This window comes from Chinchilla lanigera, unplaced genomic scaffold (genome assembly GCF_000276665.1).
Source record: "Chinchilla lanigera isolate Chin_1 unplaced genomic scaffold, ChiLan1.0 scaffold00074, whole genome shotgun sequence".
Taxonomy (NCBI): Eukaryota; Metazoa; Chordata; class Mammalia; order Rodentia; family Chinchillidae; genus Chinchilla; species Chinchilla lanigera.
In genome coordinates, this window is record NW_004955475.1 from 270,600 (window position 1) to 283,819 (window position 13,220).

Genomic DNA, 13,220 nt, shown 5'->3' on the forward strand with positions numbered 1-13,220 from the left:
TTCTCAGTGCTTTGCTCACATTATTCCTCCTTCCAATGGCCTACTATTCAACCATCTCCCAAAGTAAATCAGACTCCATCTCTTCCCAGCCTTCTCTAGTCCGAAAGATCCTTCCCTTCTCAGAATTCTTGTATCAGTTAAGACTTTGTTAAGTAACAGTAGGCTGGCCTTACAGATAACTCCAAGACCTTTGAGATTTGCTAGTGTGGGAAGAGAAAAGGCACTAATAGGAATGGGTAAGGTCAGGCTCCCAGGTTTCTAGATCACAGAACCAGGACTATTAAGAACAAGTATGGTAACCTGTGTCTGGGAATAAAGCCTCACTGCACCCTCACTGGGCATCCTTACCACAAGGTTGGCTCCAGACTGGTACATCTCATAGGGATAAACAATGCGTTCATAGTGAGAGCGTAGCAGGGAACCAATGTTTTTGCCTGGTGGGTAGTTGAGGCGCTGGGCCACCCGGGCCCACCGACGATCCTTGCAGATAGCTTCATAACCGCCTTCTTCCACCACAATCTGAAAGGATAAGCAGGGACATGGATGTGCCGTGTATGTACATGAGGGTGCAGGCCTGTAGAAAGGACAATGAAGACAACTCCAGCCTCACTTCACTGGGGGCTATCCCCTTATTCCAACCTTACACTGCACCAAGAGAGGCCAAGATGTTCTGAGGGCAATCAGTGTGTTACGAAGCTGTGCCCCTTCCACTGCAGCCAAAGGGGCCCCCAGAGTAGCAAGGCTGAGGGGTATTTGAGGAAAAACCTGTTCTTACTTTGCTGAGGCTGTAGAGGTCCAAGATCCGTCGTTCTACATTGGGAATCTTTAAGGAGGAGCCCTGGATTTCCCAGAATTTGGCAATCTGGTCCAAGTAGTTCAGTTTCACTCTCGTCTGGGCCTGAAGAAGAAATGGCTCAAATAGGCTGGCCACCCTCTCCTCCAACCCCTGTCTTCTGACTCAATCTTAAGGGAGGAGAAAGAGAACAGAGCAGCCCACATACACTATCCAGGGCTTCTCCCAGCGAACAGGATCCCAGGCTCTGGGCAGGGCTAGCCTCACCTTTTTCCACCTCCCAAAAGAGATGGCCACAGCAGGCAAAGCTTTAGATGTATTCTTGCCCAATCTCCCTGACAGGGTTGTATACTACCATCTCTTGTACAGATAAAGACACAGAAGAACATAAGAATTAAATCACACAGCAAACACCAAGATAGCTGGGTGTCAAATTACTTAAGTTTTAGCTTTTCCTCTGCTACTGACTTGCTATATAGCCTTCAGCAAATTAGTTCCACTCTTTAGACCTCTGTATTTTTATTATAAAAGGAAAATAAAAATAATTGCTCAGTCCACTTACCCCAGAAAGGTGGACTTAATAAGAGGACCAATGAATGCCCCTTGGAAACCTCTGACTGTATGTAAGCTCTAGGCAGATTTCAGAGAATAAAGGCTCCAAAAGAGTACATTCACTTCTGTATGTACCACAAATCTGGTTCCATGGCAGCTGAAGGGTGAGGGTACATGTTATATGTAGAATGACCTAAAGAACTGAGATGGTATACCAAAGCAATGCTGGTACCTGGCCAATCCAGGACTTGACCTGGGCCAAAGATTCTAGGAACAAAGCATGTACCATGCTTGTCTGAAGTTTCAGTAACCCAAGAAACACTCCCAAAAGCCCCTAAGTCTATAACTTCCTCACTCTGCTCAGAATGTCTGGTTCTGGGTGGAACTATACGGTCATTACTATTCACTGTCTTGCCTTGATCCCACTAGAAGGACAGGATGGTTCTTTCTGTTTCATAGTTGAGAAGAACTAAGGTCTATTTCTGGTAAGAAATGACCTATGGCTTCTTGACTGTGAGAACCGTTGAGGGGCTAGGAACACTACTCCCACCACTTGAACCCTTTAGCATTCTGACTTTGGCCTCATCTCTATGTCTTCCCTTCATTAGCCAGTGCTTACTCTCTGAAAGACTGCCTTTGTCCTACACGAAACAATACCTGGCTGTAGCTATACTCCCACAGACATGCTCACATCTATTTCTCTAAGGATCGTGTACTTCCCATAAGATATGATTTTGGCCTAACTGGAACAGCTCCCAGTCTGGGTCTAGAATAGTAGTTCTTAATGGACAGGGGACATTTAACAATATTTGAAGCTATTTTGGTTGTCATATGACTGGGAGAGAGCACTACTTTCATCTAATGGGTAGAAGCCAGGGATACTGATAACATCCTACAGTGCCGAAGACAGCCTTGCCCCCATGACCAAAAAAATTTCTCTGGCCCAAAATGTCGTTAGTGTTGAGGTTGAGGAACTCTGCTCTCAACAACAAGAAAACTTTTACTTTATAGGTATTTGGCTGGGCCTAATGGACTCTGGGACATCTAATAAGGCTTGTGGATGGATACATGGTACTGGGTGAGGGGTGGGAACAGACATTTAATCTACGTACTCCAAAGAAAACTCCTGGACCTTACCTAGAACTGGCTTCAAGGCTCCCACTCTTATTTTACCAGGGAATGCTCAAGCCCCTAGTGGAGCACTCTATTTGTTCATGCAAAAGGGCCTGAACTTCCTGTACAGAACAATAGGAGGGGGAAAAGCCTATTTGCCTGACCCCAGCCACATCTTTCACTATTCTAGCTTCCACACAGGTCAATCTTTGTGTTGTTCTTGCCCTTCTACCTCAGCTCCCACTTTAGCAAATATCATGGGAAAAGGTAGAAAGCATAGGACTGTGATGAATTAAGTATATGAGGTCACACTCGCGGGCCAAGGAAAGAAGGGTCTCAGCCAGCCCCATATTTCCCTTTTGATGACCTAGATAAGAGTAGACAGGGGAGTTACGGAAGTAGTAGACTTGTGGGAAAGGGACATCCCTAGCCTTTGGATCATCAAATAAGAAACAGTAAATGTCCCTGCTCTTGGTTATATTCAAAGCTTTCAAGTGTCCACCATGCCCCAGGTACACTAATGATAAAGTACCTCAGCCAGAGAAGGTATGAAAGAAATAGTTTCTGAGCTCAGGAATCTATCCATTCTCCCAACCCCACCACCAGCTGCTAGTCTTCTTACCTCTAACTCATTCAGCCTCTGGATCCGGGGAGTAAACCTAAAGTTGTCCACTTCCACAGCAAAAGGTGGCTGCCAATCCTGAGAGAATAGAAAGGGGAAAGGGAGTTCGGTTATCCAATATAGTACAAGACTAAAGGGCACCAACAACAGCTCAGCAACCCACTCACAGTCATACTTTTCTAGACCTCTAGCCACCCCACATACATTAACCACACCAACACCCAATCCACACACCTCCATCTCCCTCCAGAAATCACAATAGGGTCAACCAGCCTCTCAAATCTGTATCTTAAGATGTCATGCACATGCTCTGGGAAACTTCTCCCATGTCCCTTCCAGCAGTACAATGCCAGGATTTTAAGAAACAAAGTCATGGATCCATAAACAGTTGACTCATCCTCCTCACATCCACATTAACCCCTTAGTCCCCTAGGCACTTACTATAGGACACATAATTTTGAGTACTGAAAAGCACACAGGATCTGGAGTCAGGAGACTTTGGTTCACGTTCTAGCTACGCTACTTACTAGCTATGTGGTCATATTTTTATAAACCTTGCTTTCTCGTCTATAAGGTAGGCATGTGAACTCTTGCCCTAACTTCTTCACAAAACCGACAGGAAAAATTAAACCGGCTTTCAATGAAAATATTACTCAAAAGAATCATCATTAATTTCACCCTGACATCTACAGCTGACATCGAAGGCTGACTCTACTACCCAATATACTTGCAGAGTAGGTCGACTTATTCTGGCAGGATTTAAAGTTTTGGCCCCTTGTAGTGTTTTTTCTCTCAGTTTAAAGGCCCTAAGATAGACACTGCAGGGAACAGCAAGGAGCAGAACAAGAATCTGCAGCACTTACTGGGACTGAGTGTTTCTGTGGGCCCTTTCTCATACACCTGCCCGGTACAGGAAGAGGCAGAATGGAAGCCAAGTAGGGGTAAGTACCGGGCTGCCTGACCATGGTGGGAAAGAATGGGGGAATTTGGGGAGGGGGAAGTGAGGAAAAGATAATGAAAATGGGGGAGACCCTGTCCTGCCAAGTTGGAGCTTGTTCTGTCCTACTGAAGGGGTGGCTGTGAAAAATTTCCTCCCCAACACTCTTCCCCTAACTTCCCAAGCAGTCTTCTCTTCCCCAGAGCCCTGGCTTCTGTTGGGATGGCAAAAAACAACCTAGAACAATGCCCTCATTTTACAAATGGGAAAAGTGAGGCCCAGAGAAGTATGACTTCTCAAAAAAATCACATGTTGAGTCAGTGGTACAGCCAACACTTGAACCCATGTCTTCTAACCACAGGTCCAAGGCTCCTTGCACTACACCAAGCTACAAACGTTGCTCATACATCATGCTACAAATGTTGCTCACATATGCATGCATATGGAAGGTGGGAAAGGGGGAATAATAAAAACAAAACAAAACAAAAAAACCAATGCTGTTGACTTCTGTAAACACATTTCAAAAAAAGAGGTCCAGAGGATTCATTCTTATATGCACACATACCCCCCTCTCCCTAACAGAAACAAGTAGAAAACATCTGGGACCAGTGAGGCAGGAGGAGAATGTAGGCTAAAACGCTTTGGCTCCAGCCCAGTCAAATCCTTTTTTGTCTACCATAGATTAGGGTACTCCCCTTGGTATAAGTAATACAGGCAGAAAGGTGCTCAAACTCAAAACTTCAGGTACCCTTCTTTGTTAATGAATCAAGTACTAGACAAGAATCAGTGCAACATCAGGACTTGACAAGAAACTGCAGAACTCGAGTGCTGGAACAGGAGCTACAGGTACAAAACATAGCTGGGGAAGGCCCAGCAAACTTTTTGCCTTCGGCCCTATACTACTGCATGCCAATGCTCAATGTTGCAGTATTATTAGGTGTTGAGTGAGACAAAAAGGTTGGCTACCTGCAGGAAGCCAGATCCTTCAAGCGCCCCTGCGTCTACTTTAGGATATCAACGCTGTCCTACCACCCATCTATCTTAAGTGTAGCAGTCACCTATCCAGCAATGGCACCCCAAATCAACCTTCCCCGGCCAAACCTCCAATTCCAGGTACACACTCATATGCAAGTTTCCACCCCGGGCTCAAGTATCACTTGGATGAGTACTTCAAACTCCAACCAGAAAGTCAGCTACCTACCTAAAGGTGGTCTAGGGGAAGCCCCAGGCAAAACAAAACAAACAAAAACAGTCAGGCCTCTTGGATTAAAGGGAAACATATTGCTGGAGTAAATGAAAAAATGAAAAAGCCTAACAAAGGACAGTTCCCTGTTGCCCACACACACACCAAGGACTCATCACTCATTCCCTTCCTGGTCACCCAAAAACCAAGGTAGGGAAAAGGAAATTCAGGCCTCAACTACCCCCTAGGTCAGGCATGCCTCTTTCTCACAGATATGCCCCACCATTTCAGCGAGGGCCTCCTTAGGGCTGCCCAGATTCCAGCCTCTCCTTTCAGTGAGCCTTCCTGACTTCTCACTACCCGTTGCCACTCCCTTACCATTGACAAGGATACCTCTGAGACCTGTGGCTAGGCTCCAACAAGGAAGAAATTAGCTTACCCAACACCTCCCAGAGGATCTATTTGAAACCGGCCTAGGTCTGTGGCTTAGTACCAAAAGTAGTGAGCTGGATAAGAAGGCCTATGGTGCCCTCCTCGGGTGGGAATGAAGATCCCCATCCTGAGAAACCCACTCCAAAAAAAACCCTGTTCCAGCCTAGCTCACTTCTTGCCATTAGAATGCCAAGTGGTCACTGAACAAGGTGCATCATCATTTCTCCTTCATGTTAGCAAGGCAGGAGCCTGTTCTAGACCTTGGAGAACTTCTGGCCTACCCAGGCCTAGGAGGAGAGATATGGTCTTTGTCGCTGACATCTGGGAATCAAGCATTTCAAAGGGAGCTGACTTCCACAGTTCTGTGCTGCTGGGGAGCGGGGTGGGGCGTGTGCAAGAAAGCCTTATACTCTGGGACCTCCTACATCCTGGGCCAGAGCAGAGCAAAAACCTTCTGAGGATTCACATCCCACTCCCAAGCCAACTGGTCTAAGCCTCTACACAGCAATCGCGCGGGGGGGGCGGGGCAGGAAAGGCCGTGACATTGCCTTCAATTAGAAAAGGGGGACAATTCTGAACTCACCTCAGAGGAGCCAGACAAAAGCATTCCCTGTGAAACTGATTTCCTGACTGATCCAGCAGGCCAGGATATTATCATAGATGAATTGGCCTGGCAGGGTGTGAGTAAATATGACTCACCCAGATGGAAGAAGCAAACCAATGACCACATCAAACACCTTTACAGTCAGAGTAATTACCATGTACCAAGTGCCTACTACACGCAAACGCTACCTAGTTTAATCCAGTCCCAGAAAAAAAAACCACTCCTGGGACCCATTTCACAGGCTCAGAGATTACTTTATAATGCCCAAGGTCACACACCTGCCAAGCTTCAAAGTGGAGTTTTAAACTCAGGTCTGCCTCCCTTCAGAGACGTGATCCTTCCACTACACTACGCCGCCTGCCTTAAGGGAAATGAAGCCAGTAGGCGCAAGGCCTTCTTTACCGAAACCCTGACCCGGATGGTCTGGAGCAACTAAAGAATCCTCGGGATGCCCCTCTTCGAACTCTTCCCCACCACAAGGCATCCCTGTCTTTAACCGAAAGTCATTCCGAAGAGCGGGAACGGAGGTGGGTTTTACACCGGTGGTCACTGCTGTGCCTCTCGCCGCCAGAAGACCCCCGGCACCTTTCCTCCGCCTCGCGCCGCGTCCTCGACGGCCCCAGGCGGCCCACCTCCCACACCTCCAGCTGCCCTCCGCCCCAGACTTCACCGCGGGTTACCCTGTCTTTCACCCCGGCCTCGCCGCCGGCAACCATCCGCCCCGGGCCTTACCGCGGGTGGGCGGATCTTGCAAATGCCCGACTTCTCGGCGATGGGCCTGATTTTCGCGATGTAGCCAAGAGGGTCTCGGAACTCGGCCCAGCTAGGCTCGAACACCGGGCACTCCGGCGGCGGCAAGAAGTCGTCGGACCCCGGCTCCATGGTGGGCCCGAGGAGTGGGCCAGGAAATCAGAAGGACTCGGACCGCCCTTACGGGCTCATGGCGCCGCTGCTGTCTGAAACCGAGGCACTGCTCGGAGACTAGGCCCTAAGCTGGCGGCCGCCGCCCGCCGAGGGCCTAGGGGGGCGTGTGGGTGCCGCGCTCTGAGGGCCTCTGACTGATGCTACCGCTACCACCTCTTAGTTTTGCTCAGTTCCTCCCAAATTCGGCCACTGCTTGCCAACTACTGCTGTCTTCCCTTTCGCCACCAGTTACCTCCCAGCCGCCGCGGCCTTCACCGCCGTAGCCATCTTAGTTTGTCAGCGTCTCCCCCTCCCCTCACCACAACAAACTGGATCCCTCCGCGCGTGGCCCTTCCGAGCCTCAAATGCCTTGCGTCAGGCTAAGCCCGAGAAAGCCTTTATCGAGTGGGGACTGAGCTACATAGGCTGTCATAGGTTCCCTATTTGGAAGGAGTTACTCGAAATTACCTCTCCGACTGAGAGAAAATAGTTCAGCTCAGCGGCGGAGGAACAAGGTGGTAATTTGCTTGCCGGATCCTTTTTCCGGATGGACCGGCGGTGCACGTTTAAAGGCCAGTGGTGCGCATGCGCATTTGTGAGACAAACCGGAAGAGGCGCTGGCTTCCGTGGGTGGTGGGCCTCAACTGGCAGCCCTCACACCCACCCACTCAGCCAGCAGGTCTGTAGCAAGTCTCCAGCCCCACCCTAATGTTCCCTGTCCCCTTTCCCTGGTCTTTTCTGTGTGGATCGCGGGAAGTGGCTTTGGGTGTCTGAATTAAAAGGACCCTTTTGCCGACCCGCAGGTGGGGAAAGACTATGGTCCCAGCTCAGCACTGACAAATCTGGGCCTGCCCTCTTTTTTAGAATTTTGGTCCCAAGTAGAGGGAGGAAATATTTCGTCTGAGGTTACGTATAGGCTCTCAAAAAGATGAGGTTTCCGTTCTTACCCCTCAAAATAATTGGCGGTGAACATTTTAATAAATACTGTTATGTACGTGTTGTAATTGTGTGCACATTTGTGGCACACGCACCCTACAAAACAAGCCCTAGTGTATGTGTCCCCTCCCCTACTCCCACCCCCTCAGTATTGGCAATCAAACCCAAGCCTCTTAGGGATCTTAATCCCCAGCCTTGTTTGTTGATTCGTAAGCCTACAGTGGACTGCTTCTCAAACATCTGTGTACATTGTATTTATTGTGTACACTTTATCGCAAGCATTTTAGTGCTTACTGTGTGTACATCTGTTGAGACATGTTCCTTGAGCAGTTTCGGTTTGTTTGTTTTTGTCTTTTTGAGACAGGGTTTCACTATGCAGTTCAGGCTGGCCTTGAATTCCCAACAATCCTCCTGCTTCAGCCTCCTGAGTGCTGGGATTACAGGTGTGGGTCACCACGCCCAGCCCCTTGAGCAGTTTCTGAATAGGTTTATTGCAACTACTTTGAGTATCAAAACAGTACTTTTTCCACATACATCATGCTTCTACAGCATTTGAGCATCATCTGTATTATTCATTAGGTGTGGGCCTACTGCCTATAGTCTGAACAGCCACTGTGCACATATTTGAGTACTTGTGCACATACCAATTAAGTGCTTACTTTGTATTCCCCCACCCGACTATTAATTTCTTAAGGGCAGGGGCCATGTGACTGTATACAGATTTATAACCTGACATGATAAGCAGTAAATACTGAATGAAAAGAAAAATGAATGTATAGTTTTGAGCAGACTTAGTATATGTTGGCTGAAAATAATATTTAATCTTTACAGACATTGCATGTATACATTAGGGACCTACCATAAGCTTGAATGTGTTTGAGGCGGTGGGAGTGTCACTTCTTCATCCAGTTAACTGTTCCTAATCACATACTCTGTGCCAATTACATAGATTCTGCCTGCTTTGGAACTAGCGAGGGAGCAGGGCACACAGGTAAAAGCTCAGCGGGTCAGACAGGCCTGCCTTCCTGTCCTACCAGCTCTGCCATTTTCTAGTTATGTGACCATGGGTGAGCTCCAACTTCTGAACCTGACCTGGAGATGATAATACCTACCTTGTAAAATCGTTGTACAGTGCCTGGCATTAGCAGGCCCTCAGTCTTTGGGGGCTGTTGCTGTTTCTGAGAGTTAACAATCAATGATTAATGATTTTGTCTGTGTCAGGCATTTTGCTAGTGTTTTCATGGTTTTTTTTAATCATCTGAATCCTTATATTACCTTGAATATTCAGGATCTTTACCATCACTTGGTTCATGAGGAAAATGGTCCCAAGCAATACAGATAGTCAGTGACATCTCCTTTCTAGTTTTCTAGATGTCAGGAAAACTTGGCCCCTCCCTGCCAGAAAGGATGAATGATCCATCTGAATAACTGTCTAAACAGGAAACAGAAAGCCAGGTGAAATGATGCTAATCATAGTAATATCACTAGCTTCTCACATGGATAAGCATCTAACAGCCCACATAGCTCTGATTTCATACCAATATTTCCCTTCATCTTTGCAACAGTCTTAGGAAAGACGAAGGCTAATTTACCTATACTGCAGATGAGAAACCAAGTTCCAGAAAGATTCATCAAATTGCCCAGTGTTACACAAGAAATTGCTGACTCCTGGTCAGATACTCTTCTTGTCACTTGCAGTCACCAGAAATAGAGCTGGGCAGGAGAAAGGTGAGAATAATCAAGAAGATTGGAGAGTGTGCGGATCCTAAACTGAAGGAAGTTCAGTCTTTTGACTTGGAGGCAGCTCAGTGAAGGGCAAAGCACATGAATCGGGAATTAGAGAGCAGGTTTTTGGTCTCAGCTGTGCCTAGGCTTCATACTCCCTTCCCTGAGGTCCTTAGCCCAGATATATCCTCATCCTGGAAGGGCAAACAGAAATCCCATAGACTCTTTCAAGGCAGTGAGATCAAAGTCATTATTCATGAGGTATTTATTAAATTCCCTCTATGCCCCGGGCATTTTTGTGGGCACTGGGAATATGATAGTAACCAAGACAGACATGCTTTTCTGGTGTGGACATTAACCTCCTGAGAGCTGCTGAGTACCTCATCTCCCTGATTTTCTCATTTATAAAATGAGGCTAAGTATTCCCTTCCTTACACTGTTACTTGGATAATTAGAGACAATGATGACTGCCATTCATTAAGGGCCAACTTCTGCATAGGAAGAAGGTATTATTATCCCTGTCTTACAGATAAGGAGATTGAAGCTCAGAGAAGTATAAATACACCCAAGTCACATGGCTAGTAAGTGGTAGAGTCAGAATCCAAATCCTGGGCTGTCTGGCTGCTGTACAGTTCTTGTTAAAATCTTAGATAGTGTTCCCCACACAGTAACATGCTTAGAAAACAAGGTCCTTCCCAAGCTTCAGGTCTTGCTGGGGACCAACCAGAGTCTGGGCACTGCAAGCTTCAGAACTGGGAAGCATCCGGAGCTCACCTTGGGCTGGGGGCTGGCTTCACCTCTCCCACATACCTGGAGGGAGGGTATGGCACAGAGTTGTTGTGGGGCAGGGACCGTAAATCTTGGCTGGGCCCACAACCACACTCACCCAATTCATGTTTTGTGGATGAACTTGATGACAATCACTTCATCACCCCTCCTCCCCTTTTGGTGCTGGAGCTAGAACCCAAGACCTCATGCATGCTAAGAATGCACTCTAACCCTGTATATTCTTATGCCTCACTTTTTTGATTTGTAAAATAGGATCTCTTTCCGTTCTGAAGTAGGTGTGAGCTGTCAGTTTTAACTCCTAAAGAGCACTGGAATCCTTTCCCCTCCCCTTACCTTTTTCCATTCTCTTTGCAAGCCATTTACTATCTCTAGCCTAGGCTTTTTCTTTTCTTTTTGGCAGTACTGGGAATCTAAATCAGAGGTTCTCTACCTACACTATAACCCTAGATCTTTTTTTTCTTTTGAGACAGGGTCTCACTAAGTTGCCCAGGTGGGGCTCAAACTTGTGATCCTTTTGCCTCAGACTCCCTCAGTCCTGGGATTACAGGTGTGTACCACCATGCCCAATCTGGGACTTTTTTTGGAGACAGGATCTGGGAGTCTCACTGTTTTGCCCAGGCTGGCCTCAAACCCCTGGGCTCGAGTGATTCTCCCAGCTCACCCTCCTCAGTAGCTAGGACTACAGGCATGTGCCACCACACTCAGCTTCTAGCCTAGACTATTAAAAGAACCTCCTCAAGGTATCTGTGTGAACTCATGGTTTATTACAGCTGAGACAGAGGCAGAAAGAAATATAGATGTATAGTATGTGCTTATCTCTACACATAACAATAAAATCATGAATTCAAAATATTATAATTTAAAATGAATTGTGACAGTAATGGATTATAATTAATTAAACTGATTAAAATTTTAAAAACCTTGAATCAACATCAATATAAATAAACGAGGGGAAAGGAAAGCTCTCCCTTAAAGTAGAATGCTAAGTTATAAACACAGAAGAAATGAAGGAATTAAAAAATCATCAATGGATGCTTGAACTTTTTCCAAATAAAAAACACTTAAAATATAACTATAACCCCTAGTGCCCAAATCTTGACTTTTAAATGCCATTCTCTGCTAGAAAGAATCAATGCTACTTGGAAAAAATGACCAATTCCAGGGTTGGGACAGAGAAAATAAAAGGTGAATCTGAAGTATCTTGTGTGCCAGAAAAGCAGGAAGTACTCAAAGATGGAGACATGCCAAAGGACACAAGAGCCAGCTTGGAGGGTTTCCTGCTGGCTCACTCTGGGGCATTTTGAATATCAAAATAAAGAATGATGTTAATGGGTTATATATAACCCATTGATTAGAGAACCATGAGTCCCTGAGGATATAAATAAATAAATAAATACATGTAGGAGAAAGGAAAGCTTTCCCTTACAGTGGAAAGTCAACTAATGCATGTCGAAAGAATGATGACATTTGAAAATCACCATTTGCCAACCTCAGCCGTAACAATTGTTTCTAGCAAGAATCATCAGTGAATGCTCAAACTGGTGGGCTAAGTTTGAGAAGTAACAGTATGTTTGCATAATCTCAATGGATCTCTGCACAAGGTACTCATTAACTATGACGGGAAGAACAGTAACTTTACATTGGAGACGCAATGTAGTTCAGGTAATACCTGGTCTTCCTTTAGCTGCTGCTGAGGTTAGGCTGAGAAGGCATGTTGGCCACATAGTAACACGATGGGCAGAGGAGGCCTGTCTGCCTCTACACTTCTGTGTACGTTGTGCCCACTGCCCAAGCCCCACTCTCCCCTCCCTTCTTCTCTGAGCCCCTAACACTTGTATTCTCTCTCATGCCTTCCCAGGCCTTTGCATGTGCTGCCCCCTCTAGCCAGTGCCCTTCTTTTCTAGGTTAATTGCTATTCACCCTTTAAGACTCAGCTAAAGGGGTAGTCGCCTAAAACGTTCCCTGACACCTTAACACCCTGACCCCCAAGTTGGGTTCTTGATGCTCCCACACACCCAGTGCTTCCTTCCAGAGTTGTACTTATGGTATTGACATTATCTCTCCCCACCTGCACAACCCAAAGAGATTGGCAGCAGCACCTTTAATGTGAGAACAGTCAGTAGGGTTCTTCTCTTCAGGTCCGCAGAGAAATGGGGAGGTGAGATGAACTATCCCGTCACAGTCTGAACAGGAGACTGCTGACAAGGAGAAAGGAGGCAGGGACAGCAAAGTGCTGGGACTGCAACGAGGGTTGGGAGGAGGAAAAATTAGCAAGAGTGGAAGGTAGCAGGAAGCAGTCCAGGAGGGGCCCAAAAGTTTTGTACACAGGTTGTATCTATCAATAAATCAGCTGATACAAACATTAATTAAAGCTTCACTTGATCAATGAAATTTTAGTGACATCTGTGCTGTGTCAGGCACTGTGGTAGGCAATACTGTGGATGAATATGATGCAGATCAGTGTTACTTTCAAGCCACTTGTGGTCTGGTGGGGAAGAGAGATGATATCAGGGACCTCAGAATATGATCAAGAGCCGGGCGTGGTGGCGCACTCCTGCAATCCCAGCACTTGGGAGGCTGAGGCAGGAGAAACGTTGCGAGTTCGAGACCAGCCTGGGCTACAAAGTAAGC

At 46.7% G+C, this 13,220-nt stretch overlaps 1 protein-coding gene across 7 annotated transcripts in view; it reads right to left on the minus strand.

Moving 5' to 3' along the window:
• Kdm5c (lysine (K)-specific demethylase 5C) overlaps positions 1-7,465 on the minus strand; it is a 34,399-nt gene extending 26,934 nt beyond the window's left edge. For 5 of the 7 annotated variants that reach the window (XM_005401478.2, XM_013502866.1, XM_013502867.1 and 2 more), the window contains exons 1-4: positions 6,969-7,465; positions 3,081-3,158; positions 776-898; positions 349-519 (exon numbers count right to left, since the gene is read on the minus strand). In XM_005401478.2, coding sequence (XP_005401535.1) covers positions 349-519; positions 776-898; positions 3,081-3,158; positions 6,969-7,118 — 522 coding nt within the window. In that variant the 5' untranslated portion in view covers positions 7,119-7,465. The remainder of the gene's footprint in view (positions 1-348; positions 520-775; positions 899-3,080; positions 3,159-6,968) is intronic. The other 2 variants (XM_005401483.2, XM_005401482.2) reach the window with 1 other exon arrangement.
• Between the last annotated feature and the right edge of the window lie 5,755 nt (positions 7,466-13,220).